This window comes from Mangifera indica, chromosome 4 (genome assembly GCF_011075055.1).
Source record: "Mangifera indica cultivar Alphonso chromosome 4, CATAS_Mindica_2.1, whole genome shotgun sequence".
Lineage (NCBI taxonomy): Eukaryota > Viridiplantae > Streptophyta > Magnoliopsida > Sapindales > Anacardiaceae > Mangifera > Mangifera indica.
Window position 1 is genome coordinate 7294105 of NC_058140.1, and position 26313 is coordinate 7320417.

Sequence of the window (26313 nt, forward strand, 5' to 3'; positions counted from 1 at the left end):
GCAAGATAGCTTATTTATAATCCTATAAGCACTTTAAAAAGCAGTCAAACAATCTAAAAAATTTTCAAAAGTTAGGTTTAAATAAGCTCTTTTTCCAGCAAATAAGCCTAGCCAAACTAGCTCTAACATTTAGTCGAGGAAATATGTCAAAACAATTCCAAGGCAAATAAATGAGTAAATCTTGACTTAATAATCTTGTGTTGATGATCAATTTATATTAGTATTTGATGAACTCATTATCAATTTTTTTTCTTTTTAATAAATTGAGGCTGGTAATATGCTAACCTAAGAAGCATGAAAACTCACAATGGGGTGCGTTTCTATGTTTTAGAAACGTTTCTGTTTTTGAAACTCTCTAAAACTTGTATGAAACATTTTGAGGGTGTTTCAAAGTTTTTGAAAAATTTTGAAACACATTTCTCTTGGAAGAAAAATCGTAAAATTGATTAAATACATATCTTTTATATTTTCAAACCTGAAGTGTCTCTAAATCTCATACTGAATTCATTTCTTCTCCACTTTTCAATGTGTTACTGATCTCCTCTCCCATATAATATGTAATTTGGTATGTATTATTGCATTCTTCTTAAATATCTATATGTGCTTACGCAAATACAAATTACAATATGTTCCACAATTTCATTTTATAGTATTTTTCCTCTTCATTCTTTTTTTATTATTTATTTTTATATTACTATACAAGTTTATGTATTTTTGTTATAAAAAATTCGGTATTTATTTAAAAAAAAACCCTTATATTTTTCATATTTATAAATTTTCCCACGTTTCCATTTCCTATATATTTTAAAAAATGTGTTTCCACGTTTTTGTTTCCGTGTTTCTACTTTTTCGCATTTCCATTTCTATGTTACATAGATGCTAACAGATAAGATTTGACTGGAAATGTGTGGTACATTTGCTTGCTTTTGTATTTTCAGAAGATTTGTCATTCTTTGGACTCCATATCCCTCACCATGTTCCATGTTTTGCTAGTTAATTTTTATATAAATTTGTTCCTCTTTTTCTCATTGATATTAATAATTGGATTTATTCAGAGGCAAAGGATATATTGATATGGAAACTAAGACAAATCCTATAGACCGAACCGTAGCACACTTGCTGTTTCACAGGCCCTTAGACTCAACAGTAATGCATGTCAAAGATGTATTTTCATTTAAGTCTCAAGCAATGGTAAACTTCTACACATTTGCTGTAGAATTTTGGGATAATGGCCAGCTATGCATTCTTTGGTTGATTTGATATGACAGGTTAATGGATCTATCTCCAGTCCTCCAGCGAAGGTTGGGAAACAGGTTTGCTTGGAAGATAGTAGAGATGATGCAGATGAAATTTGCGGACTGACTGATAACAAGGAGTTGTTACTTGGGCACAATTGTTGTAAAATATATCTGTTTTTGAAACACTACAATCACCATGTATAACAACAAAATCACGAGGCTCAACATAGGTGCCAGGTTTGATTTTATGTTTGGAAGCTCACTTTTGTATTCATGTTGATGCATAATGATAACAATTACCTTGATAGAAGTGTCTGCATGCTTGTGACTGATTCCAAAATGCTGGTTTCTCTTAATTCTGCTTCCAAACCAACTATGAGAACTGGGGATTTCTTTTAGTCTTGAACTGTTGTGTCCAGGCCTTAAAATGCTTCCGATTTAGACTCAGTCTTCCACGATAATTTATTACCGACATTACCTGGGATTTAAGTCAGTGTTCTCATTTTGCTCTTACAAGTTCTGAATGAAGGAACAATGCTAAATTATTCGAGGCAGAAGCCATATTAGTGTTTGATATATCAGTCCAAACCCTTGAACGTTCGGTACTCCTGTATTAACAATTAGACACTGCACTTCTGAATAAGGTTGTCTTGTAATTTTGGTTTAGCTCAGAAATAATTTGTAGAAGTTATTTCGCTTTTTTGGATAAACTGACAAGTGATTTGCAGAAGTGAATGAGTGAACAGGAATAAGAGTCAAAAGCGTTGTACAAAACACTTAGGCACATAACTGTGAAATCCAAAATACATAAATTCTAGAAATATTTTCACACATCCTAGAAACCCACATATCAGATATAAGACTCAACATACAATACATTGATTTGTGTTAATCGAACTGCTGGCGGAGTTGCATCTCTGTTTCACTTTTCCAAGTGGCATGAGATGACTGTCCCTTCATCCTTTTACTCTTCTCTTTTTCTTTTATGACAGACCCCTTCTTCTTGGGTTCATTGTTTGTGTCTACCACCGGACGATCACCACATACAGGACACACCATTCCTCGGGCATTTGAGTAGGTCTTTGGTATTCCACATTGCAAACACATCCTTTTAACAATAAAATTTCAATCATTGGGTAAGATAAAGAGAGGCATGCACAAAAACACTAATGAGGGCACACACACACACAGTTGACTAAGATGATAAAGGGCCATGAAACGGCACCTTAAACACTTTTTGTGTTCTATCTATGAGTGTACATGAAAAACCAACAAAAATTTGCAATGCACATGATAATGTTTGGTCTCCAATGTAAGACAACAAGTTTAATGTTCAGGAGTTGGGGATGCAAATATTACGCAAGTAGAAAGCCTAAGCTAGCTAGAAAGTTTTAACTGTGTCTTTCATGTTTTATTGATCACCCAACTAATACATGAAAGGCCGACAATAGATTTACTATGGGATTTAGAAACAAGACTCATGAACTGCTGGCTACAATGTAGAATATGCCTTTTATAAACTTCAATCACTCCATGAATGTTAGTAGTGTACGGAGGATACAAAGAATTACTTAGTTGTCCGTAATGCACAGATGCATATTTAGCCAAAGAATGATATGTACCTCAGAAGCTCTGCAGCGTCTTCTGCATTAGGATTGGTTGCAGTTGCCACACGCTTGATTCCTTGTTTTGTGCCTGAAACTGATGATGAAGCCTGGTTACCCTCGATATCACTTCGTACTCGTTCATGGATTCCAACAAGTTGAGCCTTGGCCTCCATTACAACACCTGAAATTATTTAAATCAAAAGCCAATTTCATCAAGAAATTTGTAAATGCCTAATCCTAAGAATGTGACACCACGAAACATAATTGTGCAAATTTAAAAATTAAATTAGCCACAACAGGAAAGAACATTGTTACATTTAAAAAACCTAAATCATTCCTAAGATAAATCTTGAGGGATTTTTGAGTTATTAGAGAAAAGAGATTAAAAAACTTCCATCCACGTTAGGTATATGGTAGAAAGACTAGATATAGAAGATAAAATAATAGACTAATGGAACCAAAACTGCTATCTTTTTCCCTTTTTCTTTTCTTTGCTTTTTGAATACTTAAACTGAACCAAATAAGAACTAAAATTATGTTTTCATCAGTAAAAAAGGCTGATCATATCTAGAGTAACGTAAAGATGTTACCATGTGTCTATATTGAAAGACATATTGCCAACAAAATAATGACCATAACAATTGGCTCCTCCTATCAAAGACATATTAGCCACATGTCAGACTAACAAGACATGGTGGCATGATGAACTGGTACCATGTGGAATGACTATTCAGTCTCTCCATCCTAAAAAAATCTATATCTCGTCTTAAAAAATATGACGAAGAGATTCTTCATTTCAAAATACCAAACTGAATGCAATAAGTGTTTTCTTATATTTAACACAACATATTAAACCAAACATAGCCACAAGTACTCACCTGCATGGAAAAGTAGATTTGAGATTATTTTATTCTTAAAAAGTCTATTTATGATCCAAGATAACTTTGGTGGCATTGCTTGACATCTTTTTCATCTCCAATAAAGCTTGCTCACAAATGAGATATATTTTAACTCTGACACGAACCTTAAGAGAACTATAACCCAAAATCTAATGTTGAGATTGACAAGCTCAAATTTATATAAACCCCATACTAGAAGCTCATACTTTCAGTGTGAAATCCAAACCTCAAACTTTGCATTTGGAATCGTAACATACTCATAATTATAATGTTAGCATATGACAACTCAATAAGCAAAACTTATCAATGATGTTATATAGTAATCAAAGGAGATCATATCTTTCCAAGAAGGCTATTATTGGACTAACTTTCTTTATTTTTTCACTTAGAACATGTCTAACAATTCATCAAATAATTGTGTTTTGTTAATAAAATTTTTATTGACTAGATTTTTCCTTTTAGCAATATTAAGAAGAATATCTGTAAATGGGGTAAATCCAATGAGAAGTGCTATAATTCATGGTGCCTATCCAACACTAATTATCAAGCAATATCATTTAGTACAAGCTTATCATTCCATCATATTTTGTTAATCTTTAATTAAATGTCTCATGACTAATACGTCTTGTCAATATTACTCAATGTTGTTAACTATTTTCCATTGGCAATGGACCAAAAGAATCTATATATAAGCCTTAATTCTTTAGTACATGATAAATCCAAATTAAATGAAAGAAAGGTTTTGTGCCTTTCGCCTCATTCCCTTGCAGTGTTATATAATCTAGTCCTTTATTTGTAACTCATACCACCCAAATTGATAAGTTCGAATTTTAGTCACTCCAGCTTTGATTTATTTTATTTCTACAGTATAGTCTATTTTCACTTTTATAGAAATGGTTATTCTGACCACAAATAAGTCGAAAAATCTTCTAAATCCTATATTTGATATTTATTGAAATGGTTGTTCTGACCACAAATAAGTCGCAAAATCTTCCAAATCCTATATTTGATATTTATTAATAACATGCTCCCAATGACTTGGAGAGGCCATCTCTTAGTAGCATAAATCTAAAGCTTTCACCACACAAGATTTAAGTGGTAACAATCAATAACATTGCTAATCACTCACAGGTTCAGTCCAAAATCTTTGATGTAATCTTACCTTATCATCACTATTCATTCTGATACAATAACATCATCTGTTCAAGCTTATTTTGTAAACACCAACTTGTGAACAAGGAGTTGAAAATTGGTACTTAAGAAAATCTAGATCATTTGTCCCACTATCTATAGACATCCTCTATGACCATCTTATCACATGAAAGCAATGCAGGCATTGCACAAGGGTGGTTACTTTCACTGATCAAACTTTTGGTAATTGATTGCTCAAGTTGTCTTTCATTTTCATTGCCCAAGTGGCATCTGTAACCCACAAAATTCAGTAGAGCTTGCCCAGATATTGGATTAATAACAAGATCAATAGTTTTAATATTAACAGTTGCTGAATTTCAGGAAATAATCATCAGATTTAGAACTCATACTTCCAAATCTCAAGGCTCACCTTAAAGATTTTGACAGTAAAAAAGGCAATTAACACTGTTATTCAAGATGCAGTTTATGTTAGCTATTCAAGAGGAAAAGCTAATTGATCCAGTGGAACATAGCATGCCATTACTATGACACCATAGTAACCTAACTCTCAATATTCTCATTAAAGAAAAATAAAATATAAAACCAAACATGAAAAGGTAACCAGAATTTCACTTTTACATAATAACCGTGCAACTCTTACATTGAAAGGGATGCTCTTGCAACTACACCTACCAAGTATAACACAACAAACTTCACCAGAAAAAAAAAAAAAACCCTCACATTTGATAAATATCACGCCATCTGCAATTTCCATTATTCATCAGCTCTCGTTGTGGATATGCATATGAAGTGTCTTTACTCCCTCCATTTAATGTATCACAATTCTATCTACAAGCCTTTGAAGAATTTCAATCAAAATTGTTTTTGCTCCACATTTGATTACCTCCTTTCCCCTCTAAACTTCATCAATATTTACAATAGTTTTACCAATTATCTAAATCATTGTAGTAGTTTCTTGACTACCTTTTTGAGTTATTTGGTCACTAGAAATGCTCCAAACAATAATAATCCTGTTGTGATATACATCAATCAATCTGTACAAAACTTTATCTGCTTCATATTGTGCATTCACCTTTCAGCCTTTAAGACGTTCTTGAACATCTTCTTGATTACATAGATGAACTACCTTCATTACATCACTATTTAATTCATTTAAACCTTTAATATAATGAGATGTTATATGCTCACTACTCATTTTTACCTACCCAAACAGAGACACTATTAAACTTCAATTTATTTTCCTCCTTAGAAAGGCCCCTATGCTTCAAAAAGGTTTTTGTACTAATCAATTGCATAAGCCATCGTTAAAAATTGCTTCAGCAACTGTGGTTACACCTGTTACAAATTTTAGTACTCTTTAAGCTTCACAAACAACACTTTACTTCACCCCAACCTCTACCACAACATAAGATGGCTCACAGTTATAAATTTTAACTCAAAATCTAGATACTGCTGCTCAAAAGAAGAACCTTTTTTTAAATGAAATTAATTAATGCAGAACCTATAACTCAAATCTAGCGCAAGTTTGACCAAATCTAGTAACAACAGGTCCCATGCTAATTCAGAGAAACAAGGATCTAACAGAAGTTTCCAGCAATAACAAAGGCATCAAATTGAAGAACATATGATGATTTTTTGTTCTCAATAACGAGACATCTTTTCTTTTTCACTTTCTTCCTCATCCCTTACCTTCTTCGAATATTCTTAAGATGAATGTGCAATTTATTTCCAAATATATATTTGTAAGAAAAATTTCAGACTTCATTCTTTAAAATAAAATAAATAAATAATTCATATGTAAATTGATATAATATAAATAAGCAAAGAATACAAAAACAACCAAATACCAGCAGGCAAATCTTGCTTTCGGCGGCTCCTCCGCCTACTTTGCTCATAATCGATATCTTTCGTTGAAGCCTTCTCTTCAATAGAATTGTTGAGAAACTGTGGGGGCCCTGAAATCTCCAGTAATAAACGAAACAAAATAGAATCAGACTCAGATTAAATCGAGACACAATGGCTCACAGGCGACAACAAGAGCAAATTTACTTGAGAAAAAACGTCGAATGCAGAGGGAAGGCCGGAGGAATTGGATGGTTTGGGGACGTTCAGGACAGGATGGTAACGATTTGAAGAACTGGAAGGTGGTACGGTGTCGTCTTGGTCGTCTGAAGAGTTTTGGAATTCGTATTGTTGTTGGTAATCTTCTTCTTCTACTTCTTCAGCGGAAGAATAGTCCTGAATAAGTGCCAGGCTCATTCTGTTCCCCCTGATTTCCAACAACTCTGATTCAGTAACAATGAGCCGTGGATATTTTGAAATTTATCCCAATTACGACTTACCTTATACATAATTCGTTTGTAATTTAGATTTTAGGGTTGCTAAAAAATCCCAAGGCCCACTAATTGTGCCCAAAAAACCAGTTAACTGGTCCATCTGTTCGGGGTTTGGTTTGTAATTTTCTTTTCGATTTTCAATTTGACTTAATTTTTTTATTATAAAAAACCCTAAGTTTTTTTATTGAAGATTCGAGAATATGTTTTCCACAAATTGTTCACAATTGAGCCAAAAAAAACCAGTTAACTAGTCCATCCGTTCGGATTTAGTTTTATTAAACATATGCTCTACCCCTAACTCATTTTGAATATAAAAAGTGAAACTTTAAATTTTAATGAATAGTCATTCGATGACATTCATCACCAACAAATAAACTAAGGATGAACCTAGCCAAATTGCATTCGGGATGGTACAATTTGACCAAAATCACACCTAAGATGGCAAGATCCAATTTGTTCATGTTAGAGTAGATACTTTAGAGTTAATCACCATAGCTAATATTGTAATAGTATTCAAACATTATATCATGTTTTAATTAATAAATGACATTCCTTCATCTCTATTGTGTAAATTATGTATGTGATGAATATCATTATGTTGATAGAATCGTTATTAGGAGATCAGTCTGTATCTTGATCGTAAGGACCTTACGTGCACATATGATGGTTATTCTAAAAGTATTTGTAGCCTCAACATTATATTAACTAAGGGCATAGATTATGTGGTAAGGCCATCATCATATTAAGTAATCATACCAAAAGTAGTGGTGGATCTCACATGTGAAGGTTGTTTATGACAATATGATACAACACATGAGTGTATGTTGACTGTATGTTAACTAAAATGACCTACTAGAGGATTTCACAAAAGTGGTAACCTTAATGTTTGCGGAACAAATCCTTTAATGGATGGTAATGCATGTGATCCTTCAACTTAAAATCTTCAGCCCCAAGTGTATCAATCGACCTAATTTGACACTAGTCTACTTTAGCCTTCTTGTTAGGGTTATTAGTACGTTAGTTTTTGGACTATGGTAGATCGATATAGGATTCATCATTATCACGTATAAGAGAAGATATCTTGAAACATTATTTGATTGACGAGTGCAAGTATTAGAATCTGTGGCCATAATGAGATTTGGATGTTGCCTAAATCCAATCATATATGGTCATTACCTCAAAAATCCAATATTTAATTCATTGATATTGTATATTAATATTAATGAATATGATTTGTGAATCTTTGGCTACGCAAATCTGAATCCTTGAAGAAATTCGACAAATTTTGTAGCATGCACAAGTTTGTCTTCAAGGAAAAATGGTCTTTTATTTTGTATTGATGGCTATATTCAATTGTGACATAGGTTAGGATTTGATTTAAGATGAAATTTTAAGCTAATGAACTGTTGTGCAAGAAGGGAACATGCTTGTTCATTAGATGCCATATCAACAAAATAGATTAAATGCCACGTAGGAAAATTTGATGTGATAGACAATCATGTATGCTTAGGGTGCATGCCTATGTATTCAATTGTTGAAAGAAACTTTAAATAAGACATGTTATTGCAAATTTAGGATTGTGTCCCATAATACATTCATTCTGTTCTTACCAAAACATGAGAGAGGTTTGACATTGTAATCTCTGATGATCACAATAGTTTCTAATGATTAAAAGGAAAGATTCCAAAAGTTCAAGATGAGATAAAACGACATCACATTGGCTAGCTTAATTATCAAAGTAAGTAGGATGGCTTGAATTTACGTTTGAACATAATTTGATGATTAATCATATGGTTTAAAAAACTTAAAGAATGAATCTGTCGTGAGATAATGTGTATAAGAAATCTTTTGATATTAATCTTGTGTTTATAGAGTTCTATATGCATGTTAGGAAGTAAGTTGACTTTATGATTTAGACATGCGGATTATATCTGACAACATGACTACTGTAATACCCATTTTTAGATGTATACCTTTAGATAAAATATGGATTTGAAGAGATATGTCAAACTTGAACTTGAATCAACAATAGCGAAATTTAAAGCATGATTAAAATAAATAATGTGTAAAAATGTGTAACATAAAAGTCAGTTGAAACATCTCGATTGCATAACAATAAATAACATCCAATATCACAAGTGTTTGAATATCTAACATCATATGGTAAATGCATAAATACAACCCCAGTCTCAAACTATGCAAAATAAATAAAAAACTCATAAAATCTAAAATGACATAAATACCCCTCAATCTCATGCAACTGCTTAAGCTATATCGCTAGCTCCCTCGTATGCCCCGTTATTAATCTCTACATGAAAATCACTTAATAAGTAGGTGATCTATCAATACCTTACACACAACATCTCATAAACTAATGTTCTGTTAATATGTGGTTATTTTCAAATGTTTTCTGACATTCTCCTATGTCTATCTGTTTCATCTTGACACTTTTGTGCCCTAACTACATAGGCAGTGTCATCCCAGATGACTAAGGCTTAAGCTAATTCTCAACTTATCTGATGCCCTTATGAAAGCAATCGATATCCTAGTTATCTATTATCTACGTACCTTACCTATAATGTTGACTGGACTTCAGGCTAACAAACTATAATGCGCTGGTCACACAAAAAAATTGATCGCAATCCCTCTATTATCTTATACATATAGTTGTGGGACTACTATATGGATTCAATGCACTCATTTGGAAGTTTATAGGTATCCTTTTATGCTTCTTTTCCTTTCAAGTCAATTGGTGTAATGCATCTCCCTATCAAATGCACATGACCATGTTGTTCTTGTCTCAATTCAGTTATAACTTCTTCTAACTCTCACCATTCTCTCTTTGGAATTGTAACTCTTTAGTTCAAGCCTATAAACCATAAAAAGTTAAATTGCATGTGTTATAAAAAATTATGTTTGAAAATAAAAAAATCAGGTTGCTCAAACACTTTGTTTTGTGATAAAGATATTATTTTTTCACTAGTATTGTCATTTCCTTGATATACACTTCTTCTTTTTTGTCTTTTTTGGGTTGCTAGATACATTTCAACCTTGGTAAGAGGTTTTTTGTTCTCCTTGAAATTTTGCTAAAATGTTATAACAAGAACAAACAACTTAAAACTTAAATCCAAGTGAATAAATAACAAATATGACAAAACGTAACAATGACTGGCAAAACTTTTCAAACTAACAGTGTGCATATCATGTTGATTTATGTGATTTTCAACATTGATGTCAGTTATTTTCTACATAAAATCCCAAATTAGACAAAGACATCTAAATGAATATTCATTTATATTCAACTTAAGAAAGAATTTAATCTACAAATTTTCATAATTCCAATATTTAAGCTCTTTAAAAATTAGTTTTGAAATCCTTGGTAGACGATGTTTCATTCTTTCTTCATCAGTTGCATTGCTTTTAAAGCAAGCTTTCTTTACTCTGCATTTGTGTGCTCATCATGTATTTCTAATCGCATTGATAACCCATTTCTTACTTACTATTAAAAGAACATATATTCTCTACATTACAAACAAATATATCAAAATCAACATCATAAGACGTAAACATTAAGTGCAAAAAAAAAAAAAAAAAGGTTATTATGTCTTACATTAACATGTTCCTAAATTTGATCCCTTGATGGCATTTCAACAATTAGTATAGTTTGATGGAGCAAGTTGTTGATTTCGTGCCACCATACCAAGAAAATTTATAAATTCAGTTAATGTTTCTTCATCCGAGTCTATGCATTGGTTGTGAGTGTTTAAAATAATTGGCTTACGATATTTAAATTTTGTCAATTGGATCTCTTTTATGAGAGTTTGACCCCGAGTCTTTTTTTTTGCATGAGCTATGTGAAAAACATGCATCAATAGTGTTTTTCATTATAATTTAAGAAGTAAAAAGTGAAAAATATGCAATGATGATTTACCTTAGTTATCCTTAGATTGACTTATAGTATCTCAATAGTAGCCTTCATTAATCTCCATCACACTTTTTTGGTTCTCATTATAAAAAGAATGATCATTGGGAGAAGTTGACTATTCTTAATCCCTAATCACTTCTTCCAGTTGCTTTTTATTCCCTTGATGTTCAAATGATTGTTGCCTTTGAACTTTCTTTGTAACTCATCAATCTAAAATAACTTGACAATAATCCAACTAGACATAATGTTTTTCTTTGCCCATTAATCGTTGGAATTGGTTGTTTCCCTTTCTCCTTGTTTATGCATATGCAAAGAAATTTAAAGAGACCACAATGATTAGAAACCAGGAGCTAAAAAAGACATTCAACAATATATAATATATAAAGAAGAAAAAAAATAGTAATTGACAATTTTGCAACCTTGTATATAATAATGCATTATTAGTTAAACAAGATATAAAATTACCATATTGGTGATACATAAAAAAATGTAGAGCAATAATCCAACATCTTAGATAAGAAAACAAAAGCACCAAAAAACCAAAATCCAGCATCTTCTTTATTGAGGTAGTTTATAGGTTTAATCCATTGACTCCATTGGATTTGATGTCATTACCTATTGAGGAATGAGCAAGTATGGACGGGAAAAAGAAGGTTGAATTTGTTAGAAATCTACATGAGAAGGTTGGACAATACATAGAAAGAAGAACTGAAAAGTATGCAACTCAAGCTAATAAAAGGCGTAAGAAAGTCATATTTGAGGCAAGTGATTGGGTTTGGTTGCATATGCGTAAGGACAAGTTTCTAATGCAAAGAAAATCTAAGTTGCAATTATAAAGAGATGGTTTATTCCAAATGATTGCATGAATCAATGATAGTGCCTACAAGATAAATGTTCTTGGTAAGTATAATTGTAGTGCTACATTTAATGTTTATGATCTTTCTTCTTTTGATACAAGTGATGATTTGAAGACAAATCCTTTTGACAAAAAGGGATGATGGAAATCAAAGTAGTAATCATGGAGGACAACATGAAAACTCCAATGATATTTTACACATCATTGGAGGACCAATGACAAGGGGCAAAGCTAAAAGGATGAAAAAAGCTCTAAATGGGCTAATTAAGGATATTTAAGCTAAGAGTCATGTGCCACATGGGTTGGACAACTTTGAGGAGTCACAAAAGTTTAAGAACATTATTCAAATCCAAGAGAATTAAAATTAAAGGCAACTGGGCCAATACACAAAGAGGACGCTTGGTTCAACTTGGATGCACAATTTGGGCCTAATTTGCTTTGGGCCATGCGACTGAAGGTAGCACTTACTATCTTTGCATAGGAGCTACGTGTGATGCTGTATTTAGGCCTTAGTTATGCTAAGTTATGTTTAATTTTTATTTATTTCAACTTATGTTTGTTTTGGGCTAAAACGTTGTTTTAATGTAAGCCTATTCGTTTGATTTTTAGGGTTTTGTTAGGATTAGTTATTTCCTAATTAATTTAGGATTTTTTTTCCCTATAGAAGGTCTATATAACCCCAAACTATGATAATAGTTGACTTTTGATTATTGAATGAAAACTTTTCTCTTTTTTCTTTTATGAACTTTGTGATTTTATTAAGTTGACACTTGTGGCGTCGAACTTAGACTTATCTCCCACCTTCTTAACTTATTCTTAGTAGTGGCGTCTTATACTTTTGGTTTGTGATTATAAATAATCATTGGATCAAGGCTTTCTCAATAAACCTATTTTAATTTTTCTTGAGGTTGTGATTCTAAATATTTACTGTGAGTGTCATATTGGTATATGAGGTTTGCATCAATTTTGTTTCCTCGTCAAATTTCGATGACCCAAAAGTTCTTAAGAAAAAGTAAGAACACACACACACACACACACACATATATTGAAATATCTAGCTTTTATCAAAATATCTAGAAATCTAATTAAAAGGTGCAATAAAATTGTTTATATTAGAATAAAAACTTCTCTACTGGCATTCTTTTACATGAAAGCTTTTTTAATGAAATGGTACATGCATTAACTATACAAAAAAGTAAAATAATTATAATAATAACAATTGGACTATTCTCATGTATATTATGCAACTTATTCATATAGTTATATAATCAATTCTTCTGGATTTGAAATAACTTGTTGCATTTGGTTAGTTACCTATTTCAATGGCATCTCTAACATTCAAGGGAATCAAAATACATATAGAACTTTGTTGTTTCAATATTATGAGGTTCAAAGCTTGAGATGATTACATTTATTAATATTTTATAATTATTTTTTTATTGTTGGATGATTATTTTATACAACACAACAAAAAAACCAATAATTAAGAAAAACATGTGCAACAACTCAATTTTATCTTGTTTTAAAACCTGTATGGGAATGGGATGGTAGTTTGTTGAAGAAAGGGAAAAAATAAAAAACATTTCAGTTTTAGCAAAAACACAACAAGGTTTTGGCCTTTTCTAGTGACATGATGACATACAGTCTATGTAATGTTAAATTATTTGTTTGTACTTAAAGATGAATGTTTGTTGTAAAGTTAAAATCTACCGTACAATTGATAGATTCATAGTTTCTAGCCAACAAAGTTCAAGATAAATATCAATAAAAATCATGTTCTTGGTTTTTAAGGATTCTTTTTAATTTTTGTATTAAGTAATTCAGTGGTGGAAATGTTTATACAATTTGATGTTTTCTCTATCCAACAACTTATTAGTTTTTTGTAATCAATCTGTTCATTAGTTAGAGTTGAGGTAAGACAAGGAAATAGGTTTCTTTTGTACAAGAATGTTATCTCATTGTGTCATTTCTTGCAATTAAAATGAAAAACACATAAAAATGCATTTATCCAGTTTAGTACTAAGAAGGTAAATTACATCACTTTATAATTAAACAAAATGCAACTTGCAACATAACCATTACATTAAACAACACAAATCAAAACACAAATTTTAACATAACATTAAATAGAACACACTACATCAAACATAAACAAAACACAACATCAACCACAAATAATTTAGAATCAATATTGACTAGAATTCAATGAATAATATAAAATCAATACAAAGTCCCAAATTTAAAAACAACCCAAACCATGTATAGACAAAACAATCTAAATAGATTTCAGGTTGGAATATTTACCAAAATGATTGCCCTTTTCATGGGAATAATTAAAGATACTAATCAACATTGTTGACACTCATTAATCATCATTGAAAATTGTCACAATTATCATCATGGTCATGGTTGATTTCGTCGTTAATAAATTGATAACGCCATTAATTGTTATTTTTTTGATTTATAATCCCCTTATGTTGTGTGAAAATTTAATTTAATTTAATGGAATTACTTATCTTTTTGCATTTAGGAAGCTTTGAGCATTTTTGGAGTAAGTTGGGCTAAAAAGATGAAAAACTGAAGCAGATCTATTAATCTGGAAATCCCGTGATGCTGACTAGGCGTGGGCACGTGAAAGATGAAAACAGAATGCGAAAATAAAATCTGGATGTCCAGATCAGCTGCAAGGGTCCACTAAATATCAAGATTTACTTCCTAGAAAAGGGATAATTATCAGCTGGAAAAGAGGATTAATTGAGATAGATAAGGAAATATATTTTTGGAGGAAGGATATACATATCTTTTCCTTTCTTTTTGGGAAGATATGTATCACTTTGCTTGATTGGATTAAGAGATTAAAATTGATTTCAATTTCCAGATTTTTAGTAGGAAGATAATATATATATTTTATTTTTATTAGAGAATTATTCACCATTGTAATTAGAGAATTAGAGAGAAAAACATGGTCTATAGTGGCTGAATAGTTTCTCTTGGTTGAAGGGATCTGAAACCATGGAACTACAATGATTGTGAGATTTATTTTTGTTCTTTAATGCATCTTTTTAATTATTTGAGTATTGATTATCTTTCTGAATTATTTTTCATGATTGTGTTGATTGATTTCTAAGGTGCGCAATTAATTTATCAACTAATATAATCTATTGCTAGTTTAGGTGTTGAATCTGTAATTGTTCAATCCATCTAATCGAAGTGGCAACTAATTTATCGTTTGCTGCGTCAGAAACTGTAAATCCTAGGAAAATAATCAACTAGATTAAATGCAACGTCGTACGTTTGTGTTGTCTTGCTTCGTTGGTTTTTCTAATTCGTAATGCTATTGTTTAATTAAATTCAAGATCGTATCCGAATTATTAATCAATAGGGGTTAATTGGAATACATGTTTTTGGTTAACTAATCGTAAGGAAAGACAAGTTAATTTAATACCACAACGAATATTTGAATAATTAATTTGATATTTTTGGTTTCAATAATCAATCGTAGTTCCAATGGTGGATGTGACCGTAGACCAAGGTTTGTTAAATTGATTTATTCATTTTAGATTATTTTACTGAATTTTTATTTATTGTTTTTCATTATAATTTGCATTCACTTCAAAACCCCCCATTTATTTCTTTGTTTCGATTTAATTGTGACGACATACTAATCAAAGCTCTTCGAGGGAACGATCCCTATTTTCCTTTACTACATTTTTATTGCAGGAATTTAAGATTTAATTTGGGTGTCAACGACAATACGTACCATAAATCAACAGGAAGAGCCAAATAATAGAAGAAGTTTTCTCTAGTGGAGTTGAACTTGAAAATGGGATCTTGAGTGGAGGCATGTTCGTGTGTGGTGGAGGAAAAAAGTGATGAAGTCGCATTCTAGTTTAGGTGTTATGACGTTTAAGGTAGCAAAATGTTAAAGACTTTCATCTAAGTATTTAACATTTTTAGTCTTAAACATTTTCCATTTTATGTTTATAATTTTTTATTTTAATGTTTTTTAAACTAAACCGGATTGGATTTGAACTGCTTTCAATTGTAAACCTGTGACAAACTGCTGATCCAACTGTCACCCTTCATAGTTTGAATTGATGGTTCAAATTCATATATTGAGTTCGTGATTCATTGATAAAACGATGTCATTTTATTCAAATAATAGACAAAATCACTGGTTTGAGTCATGAATTTTGGTGAAATAGTGCTTAAGAATCATATCAAAATGGAAAACTAAATGTTCTACAAAATTGGTGCAACAAATTGATTAGGAGCAAAAAAAATAATGTTTGATGCCTTCATAAAATGTCATAGTTTTGATGCACCATTACATTTCATATCTGATTGAACCGTAGCTAAAATTTGAATCTGTTACAGTGATTATTAAATCCATTGCTTTATATCCCATAACGTTATAATTTTTTTTCCAATTATAGCTTATTGTTAATTTTCTAATACAACACTATTAAAACCATAGCTTATGTTATTTTAAGGGGATATTAATTAAAATAGACAGCAACATTCCTGCCTAAACCTTTTTCGGCAACAATTTTTACGTTTTACTTTTTTAAGCAAACCATTTTTTTCATTCCAAAAATATCCCTCGTCTAATTTCTCAAACACAACGCTTGCCTTTCGCCGATTAATTGATTACCTTTTACGAAAAACATTAAGATTAAATTACCTATAATGAATAAAATTTATAAATTGAAATTCTTATATATCGAAAATAATGGGTGTATAAAAAATAATACGTTTTTCTTTAAATTATCTGTAATGAATAAAATTTATAAATTAAAAAATAGATTAAATTTTTATAAAATAATTAATTCTTATATATAAAAAATAATGGATATATCGAAAACGGTATGTTTTTCTGAAAACGGTACGTTTTTCTTGAAACGGTGCATTTTCTTTTCATACAGGTTGTAGTGAAGAGATGCAGGAATTTGCAAAGGGGTGCGGGAAGAGAATGGGTGCTTTAAGAGGTGCGAAAATTTGAGAAAGGGTGCGGAAATGGTCGATAATTTGGAAAGGGGTACGAAAACCTTGGAAAGGGGTGTGGGTATGGAAATTTGGAAAGGGGTGTGGGAATTTCTGAAAGGGTGCGGCAAGCATTGCGGGTGCGTGGAAGGTGCGACAATTGCGAAAAGGGTGCAGTAGTTTCTGAACGGGTGCGACAAGTGTCGAAAGGGTGCGGGAATTACTGAAAGGGTGTGGCAATTTCTGAAAGGGTGTGACAGTTTCTGAAAGGGTACGACAGTTTCTGAAAGGGTGTGACAATTATTGAAAGGGTACTACAAGTGCCGAAAGGGTGCAAGAATTGCTAAAAGGGTGCAGAAATTTCTGAAAGGGTACAACAAGCGTTGCGGGTGTGTGGAAGGTGCGGGAATTGCTGAAAGGGTGCGACAACGGGTGCGACGGTGCGTGGATAGGTGCATTGCATTATAATCTAATGGGTGCGTGAAAACCCTAATGTGTGGACGTGTGCATGCATGCACAACTTATCATCTTTAATGAAAACCCTTTGTTAAGAAAATTTAAAAGAGTTTAATAATTAATTTTAATAAGAAGAGAATTCAATTTTTCATTAATATTTAGTTAGGGTAGATTTGCGACAGATGAAAGTATTTACTATAATATTAATAAAACTACGATTATTTACTTCCTCCAGAAAGAAATCTTTATTGTTATTTCACAAAGATCTCTTTCTTTCTTCATTTATTTTTAATAGTCCAAATCTGCGTTATAAATCCAATCTCACCTTTTTGTTCTTGAATCCATCCATCAGACAGAATGGTAAGAGTGATGTTTATGCTTGGATTCGGTGGAGAATGACACAACGAAGAGGGTAATAACCTCAAATATATTGGTGGATTTTAGAAATTATTTTCGGCCAATAGAAGAATCAATTACGAAGGATTTATGGAAGAAGTATGTTCTCGTTTAGGTATCAATCAAAGTTTTAACGAAATTAAAATTTATATGCCAAATCCAACAAAGTTTAGCGACTTGCCTTATTTATTGAAAGATGATTATGATATCCGAATGATGATGCAGCTATGTAAGTCTCGCAAAAAGTCTCCCGTTTTTCTTGAAGTGGTTTTATAGCAAAATGAATTTTGAGATAATTATTAGCAATATTCACAACTAGATCAAGAGATTCATTAAGGGATTTAACAAAATCCATCAACCGAAGTTCATTCCATGGATAACATAGATACACAACCAGAAAGTGTACAAGGAAGTAGCACGATAAATATAGATGGTATTGAGAACGATATTGGTTGGAATCCTTTTTCTCAAGACTTGGCACATGGTGAAAGAGGCCCAGAACCAATATGGGGTGCACCTAAAGGTTGTTATCAAACAAATTATTTACCAATAAATGATATTAACCTTCAAGAAGAAGATGAATATTGTGGTTGTGATAATGAGGGCGATAGAGATTATAATGGTGCGAAAATGTGTGATGATGTTGTTGACAACACCTAAAAGTTTAGTTGACATTGCTCCAATACATCATAGTTGCAATTCATTTTTTGGTGGTCCAGAACCCTATAGAGATATTGAAAATGAAGGAATTGAAGTTCATACTGTTGCACCATCAGACGACAAATTCAAAGTGATAGACCAGTTTGCATCTAAACAAGTTTTAAAAGATACATTATATAGAGATGCAATAGAAAATGGTTATCAATTCAAGGTCTCGAGCTCAAATAAGAAGAGATGAGATATAAAGTGTTTACATCAACAATGCAAATGGAAAGCGGGAGGGGTCAAGTTAAGTAATAGCAATATATTTGTGTTACATAAATTAGGAACACATACTTGTCCTCGCGATATCATAAGACCTCACCAAAGGCAAACAGGTAAAAGGGCACTTGGAAAAATCTTACAAAATTTATTTATTGCTGGTGACCGTATGTATAGGCCGAAAGAAATTATAACAGATATGACAGATAGGTTTCAAATTGATATATCTTATACACAAGCTTGGCATGTAAAGAATTAAGCGTTGAACGAGATTAAAGGTTCACCTGAAGAGTCATTTAGATTATTACTGATATTTTGTTATAACCTTCAATAATGAAACCCTGGTACTATTACACAAATTGAAACTGACTCGGATAATTGATTCCAATTTGTTTTCATATCTTTAGGATGTTCTATTAGAGCATTTCGTGAGTATTGTCATCCTGTTATTTGTATTGATGGGGCATTCTTGAAAGGTTGATATTGGGGTACACTTTTTATTGTTGTAGGCAAAGATGGAAACAATCAAATTTATCTAATTGCTTTTGAAGTTGGCGGAAGGGAGGAAACGATGACTTGGACCTTGTTTCTCCGAGCGTTACACAGATGTATCAGCTATCTCACAAATCTAGAAATCATCTTAGACAGGCACTATGCCATCACTCGTTCTATGAGAAAAGTGTTTTCGAATGCGTATCATGACTGGTGTAACTATCATATAAAAGAAAATATGCATGCTCGGTACAAGCAAACAAAACATATAGAGGGATTATTTTGGAGAACGGTGAAGGCTTATCGAACATAAGATTTTTAGGAGGCTTTGCATATGATTAAAGTTGAAAACCCCACTACAACTGCTTATTTGGAAGGAATTAACTATGCACGGTGGGCTCGTGCTCACTTTCCCGATATTTGATATAACATTATGACCACAAATATTGTTGAATCGTTTAATGCTTTGGCACGACATGCATGTAAATTGCCAGTGGTGATGCTCATTGAATTCCTACATTCGACCTTACAAAAATGGTTTTATACTCATCGCAATATGGTAGGTACAAACCACCATACATTTGTTACTCTTCGCAATATGACAAGTACAAACCATCAATTCTGTATTTTCTAATTTTTCAATGGTTATAATATCTTTCAGATACTTGCACTCATCCTCTGACTCCGTGGGCTGAAGAAAAGTTAGCCAATCATATTCACAAATCAGCTAATATGATTGTCAAACCAATAACCATTGATAGATATGAAGTGCATAATTTCGGTAGACTTGTCGCTATAGTCAATCTTGCAATAAAAGAATACAGTTGTAAAAAATTTCAATTATCACAAATAGCATGCACACATGTTGCGACAATTGCCAGATTTCAAAACCTCTCAAATTGTTATCTTTGGGTAAATAAATATTACTCAACTGAATATTGGAAAGCTGTTTATTGGGAGGTTGTTAAACCTTTGGGTGATTCTTTCGAATGGGTGTAACTTGAAGATATCCGTATAGTTAATCCATCACAAATGCAACATCGACGTTCTGGTCGTCCCTCAGAACATAATAGAAGATCGTTAGAAGGAGAAGAAATACGTCAAGTTGAATACAACAGATGTCATCAAAAAAGGCACACACATTTAGTTTGTTCAAATCCCTTAATTGAGCTACAACATCTTCAGCATGTATGAGTTTGTCAGGAAAAATATAAATTCAGATAATGTTGAATGGGTATATTAAACTGCTTTTGCGCATATAATATATATGTTAAATGTCTTGTGAATGATTGCAAATTCTGTTTCTTCAGCGGAAAATAAACCACACCGTTTGGCCTGTTATTTTTTTCCCTTTTCGTTATTCTCATCTGAAAATAATTCATTACTTTGTCAATAAAGATTAGGAATACAAATTTAGCAAATTAACAAAATCATTTAAGCAATCATTTACACTATTACATAAAAATTTCGATAGTATCTCCTCCGTAATTTCAACAATTCTCAACCTGTATATACCAAATCCGAAGAAACTGCACTCCAATATATATATATATATCCGTCAACCCAAACTCTAGCCACATCAACATATCAATCAAAATATGCAATATAAATTACCTGAAATGCAATTAATCAACCCATGCATACAACTAAACCCTAATACACCTTAACCAATCAATACAAAATAAATATATAAAATTTACATACTATACAAAAAAATAAGAATATTCATAAGTTTATATATAATACGAAAAATCAGGAAAAGAGTGAATTCCCTCCATGCTTCCATATTTTGGATGCAAGAATGCAATGCATATAGGAAGCATTTTTTGCCCTAAAATTTAATCTCTTGCCAGTGGCGAGATACTCTAAAATATATAATGAAGATATCTCGCAATCACCAGAGGCAGTGCCTTGTTATGGCACATCCACGCATCTCGTAATAGTCAATGGTTCTAACTTTGGCTCAAGACCTCGTGACTCCCAATAGTTGGTCGTAGTAATAATAAATGAAAGATAAGAATAACGTTTCATAGCCTCCAGGAATCTCTCTGTAGAGTCAAAAAATGCCTTTGATGAGTCATACACCGTCAAAGTCCACGCATTTAAGTCCAATTCACCGCATGCCCAGTGTTGAGATTCATAATTGATAAGAATATAAACCTATAATGCAATAAATTCATTACCATCAGTCACATTTTTTCTAATATACTTACCAAAATAATATATAAATATCAATTTAAATGATACAAACCCGATCAACGTTAGCCCATGAGATATAACCTCTATGTAAGCTTGGATCATTTATCCTTTCGATCGAATCTAATAATAATCGTGGCCATTGATAATTATCTAATCCATAATTTTCTCGTTCTTTTATTATATGCGGTAACCACCCATCAAAAGAAGTTTTCACACAAGTCCATTTAGCTGATGCAAATGTATGTCGTAATACCACTAAATAACTATCAATATGCTGAAAAGTAAAATAATATTACAATAAGTGAGCAAACATTATAAAATAAAAATACAATGTAAAAATAATATAACTTTTGCCTTTTAAAGATTAATATACCTGATCAAGTAGCCATTGGTAATCTTCACATAATAGCTTCTACCACTTAATTTTATCACATGGTCCATATAAATAAGTGTTGCCCAAACTCGGTTCTGGAGGATCCTCGTACCATTGCAAATATTCAAACATATTATTTTCTACTTCCTTTAAACAGGATGACTGATACACCGCCCGTGCACGACGATGTTTAAAAGGATCAATGTATGGGCTTCGAAGTGCTTTACCCTTATTCATTATCCTTCAGCGTAATGTCCTTTGAGTAATGGAACGGTGCTCTGATTGAGTTTCATTCGTGACATCTGTTGTTTGTTGGATAGTCATATCAAACTAATCAAAATACTCAAACAGTACTTCTGTTGACTCATCCTGAAAGTAAAAAACAAAACACTTATCAATTTTCAAAATAACATTATTCAATTATTCAAAAATATAATATATTAGAATATAGTTTAAAGACATACCATTTTTGTTGGGCTTGTTGGGTTTGCATGGTACATATGTTGAAGCTCTGTCAACTTGGCTTCCATGGATGCTTGACGTGCTTCAAGTAGTGTTTGCTGCTCATCGATGTTTCCAAGTCGTTCATCAACTTTTTACATGAACCTTTGTAGAAGCTCTTGAAGTCTATCAAATTTATCTTTATCTATTCGGGTAGATGTACTTGGAATATTACAAGTATGTGTTTCTTTAGCCAACTAAGACGATGATATAAAAGCACTACGCTTAGGTGGCTGCATAGCTGATGACATAGGACTACTTACAAATGTACTTCGTCTCCTACGAACAGGAGTATTCCAACTTACAGATGCAGGTAGGATATCTGGAGGGGATGTTACGCCAGGTAAGATGTCTGGAGGGGATGTTACAGCTACAGGAGTAGAATCAGATTCTTCTGGATCATCAACGTCATCCATAACATCTTCGTAATACAGTGATTGTCTCTCAACTTTGGATGCAATCATACGAGAGGTGACAACATCCTGAGATATTCAAATCAGGTTTATTAAGAGAGGTTTAGGGTCAACTAACAATAAATAATGTTGAAAAACATAATAACTTACTTCAGAAGAGTTCAAAATACAATCCATCTCTTCCCAGCTTGGACCTTCTAAACTTCTCCACCTCAACATTTGAGGGATTTTCTTCACCGATTTACAAATCACAAAACTTTCCAAATTATTAAGTGCTTCGTATATCCAAATCTGTCATTCAAAAAATGCATATATAAATAAATAAAATAAGCAAAAGTATATACTTATGAAATACTAAAAAAGAGTTAATATTACCTGAAATGCTAAGGTACATTCTCGTATACCATAAGTTAATGTTGGGATATCTTTTGAATTCGGTGGATACAATTTAGAAACTTCATTATATTGTTTTAGTAAAACCTCACTTAAAGATTTAACGGTTATCCTCCAAACAAGAGTACCCCAAAGATATGAGTTAAAAGTATCATAATCATCAACAATTCTTAAAATGTGCTCTGAAACAGTTTTTTTATTGTCTGATCCCAACAATGCAAAATGAAGTAGATATAGGGCAAATATTTTAATGACATCTTGATTATTGTCTACCCATACTCTTTCTTTAAATACTATTGTTAGATCACCATAGGTAACAACTTTTTTACTCGCAAAATACTGAGATTTCAATTGTAATTTTTCGATAACCTTGCTCTTAACCATTTCCCTACTGAATTTTAATCCTGTTATGAGAGCAAATTCAACAGGGCCAAATCTGCAGTCTACCCCATTAAGCTGAAACCACAATTCCTCTCCCACCACTCCTTTGTTGATTTGTCGAAATAACACAGAATGCAATAAACTGGAGCTATACTTCAAAGTCTCCATCTTTAAAAATCATCCGAAACAACATGTTTTAAACAATTTTTTCTGGGCATGAGTAAGAGTATTTCTGATTTCTTTGATAGTTTCCACATGACCTTTAACTTTTAACTTTGCAAAAAATAATGATTGTCGTTATACCTCATTTCCCCAGGACGTTCATTAACTCCAATTTCCTAAAAAGCTAGAAACATGTTCAAAAAATAAGGAAAATGTTAAAAGGTTAAGGTAATACAACTAATATAATCCAACAAATTGCAAACATGCGAGAAAATATATGAATGGGTGTGGGGAAATGTCAAGGGGTGCGTGGAAGTGCAAAAAGGTGCGGGAAAATGTGAAGGGGTGCGACAAAATGTTAAAGGGTGCATGAAAGTCAAGGGGTGCGGGAAAATGTTAAAGGGTGCGTAGGAGTGTAAAAGGGTGTTGGAAAATGTTAGGGGGTGTGTGAAAGTGCAAATGGGGTGCGGCAAAATGTTAAAGGGTGCGTGGAAGTGTAAAGAAGTGAGGAAAAATGTGAATGGGTGTGGGAAAGTGTGAAAGGGTGCGACAAAATGTTAAAGGGTGCGTGGAAGTATAAAGGGGTGTGAGAAAGTGTGAATAGGTGCGAGAAAGTGTGAAGGGATGCGAGAAAATGTTAAAGGGTGCGTGAAACTGCAATGGGGTGCGGGAAGGTGTGAATGGGTGCGACAAAGTGTTAAGGGGTGCGTGGATGAGTGAATGGTGCATGGAAGTGTTGCTAAGGGGTGCGCTGATACGTGAAAGGGTGTGGGAAAATGTTATGGGGTGCGTACGAAGGGGAGTGGTCGGGAAGGTGTCAATGGTGGTCTGAATGCGTGAATGTGTGTGTGAATGTGTTAACATCTCCTCCTCCCATAATGATGAACCAACGCAATAAATCTGGCAAAATCACATATCCAAAACCAACGCAATAAATCCAGCAAAATCACATATCTAAAACCAGCACAGTCAAACCGGTAAAATCAATCGCATCATATAAACTATAACCAACCAATCGACATACATACATCCAACGAAATGAAAACCTAAATCTCATCCAATGTACCAAAGTTGAATCAATATTAACAATATATGTACCTGAGATGATTGAGACGACTCGGATGATATTATCGTAGTTTTTCGACGACGGTTTCCTAACAGTAAATCGAGTGTGAGTAATTTTGGTTTTGGCGAGACTGTCGATTTTCCTAGTTTGGTTGCCGTTTTGATTTGCAATATGATAGTTATTAAAAAAACTTAGGAATAATTTTCTCACTCAACGCACCGTGCCACGCGCCCTATAGTGAGTTGTCGCACACTTCCACGCACCCTTTCAGAAATTACCGAACCCTTCCACGCACTCGTAATGCTTGCCGCACCATTTCAGCAATTCCTGTACCTTTTCTGTAATTGCTGCACCTTCCATGCACCCTTTCATTAATTACTGTACCCTTCCACGCACCTGCAACACTTGCCATACCCTTTTAGTAATCCACGCACCTTGCAACGCACCCGCCACGCTTGCCGCACCCTTTCAACAATTCCTGCACCCTTTCAGAAACTTTCGCACCCTTTTAGAAACTGTCGCACCCTTTCAGAAGCTACCACGCCCTTTCTACAATTACCATACCTTTCATGCACCCTTTCGTACCCTTTTCGTAATTGTTACACCATTTCAGAAGCTACTGCACCCTTTCAGAAACTGTTGCACTATTTCAGTAACTCTTATACCCTTTCGATAATTGTCACACTCTTCCACACACCTGTAACGCTTGTCGCACCCTTTCAGCAATCCACGCACCTTGCAACGTACCCACCACGCTTGCTGCACCCTTTCAACAATTACTACACCTTTTCAGAAACTCTCACACCTTTTCAAAAATTGTTGCACCCTTTTAGAAGCTGCCGCACCCTTTTCGCAACTGTCGCACCTTCCACGCACCCTTCTGCACCCTTTCAGAAATTCTCGCACCCTTTTCGCAATTACCACACCCTTTCAGAAGCTGTCACACCCTTTCAGAAACTGTTGCACCCTTTTAGCAATTCCTACACCTTTTCAGAAATTGTTGCACCCTTTCAGAAGCTGTCGCACCCTTTTCGCAATTGCCGTACCTTCCACGCACCCTTTCGCACCCTTTTAGCAATTCCCGCACTCTTTCCGCAATTGTCGCACCCTTTTAGAAGCTTGCCGTACCCTTTCAGAAAGTCCCGCACCCCTTCCAAATTTTCACACCATTTTCGCATCCTTTCTCAAATTTGCACACCTCTTAACGCACCCATTCCCTTCCCGCATCTCTTCACGCAACCTGTTTGAGAAGAAAATGCACCGTTTCAAGAAAAACATACTGTTTTCGATATATCCATTATTTTCGATATAAAAGAATCAATTATTTTATAAAAAATTATTCTGTTTTTCAATTTATAAATTTTATTTATTACAAATAATTTAGAGAAAAACGTACCATTTTCGATATATAAGAATCAATAATTTTATAAAAAATTAATCTGTCTTTTAATTAATAAATTTTATTCATTACAAATAATTTAATCTTAATGCTTTTCGTGAAAGGTAAGCAATTAATCGGTGAAATGCTACGGTAACGTTGAGAAATTAGATGAGGAGTATTTTT

At 33.0% G+C, this 26313-nt stretch overlaps 1 protein-coding gene across 1 annotated transcript; it reads right to left on the reverse strand.

Moving 5' to 3' along the window:
* Positions 1–1959: 1959 nt before the first annotated feature.
* LOC123215069 lies at positions 1960–7242 on the reverse strand. The gene is made up of 4 exons (XM_044635126.1): positions 6946–7242; positions 6744–6858; positions 2861–3026; positions 1960–2346 (listed from the first exon to the last, which is right to left on the reverse strand). Exons 1-4 carry the CDS (start codon positions 7153–7155, stop codon positions 2127–2129), a joined length of 711 nt encoding a protein of 236 aa, XP_044491061.1. The 5' UTR covers positions 7156–7242; the 3' UTR covers positions 1960–2126.
* Between the last annotated feature and the right edge of the window lie 19071 nt (positions 7243–26313).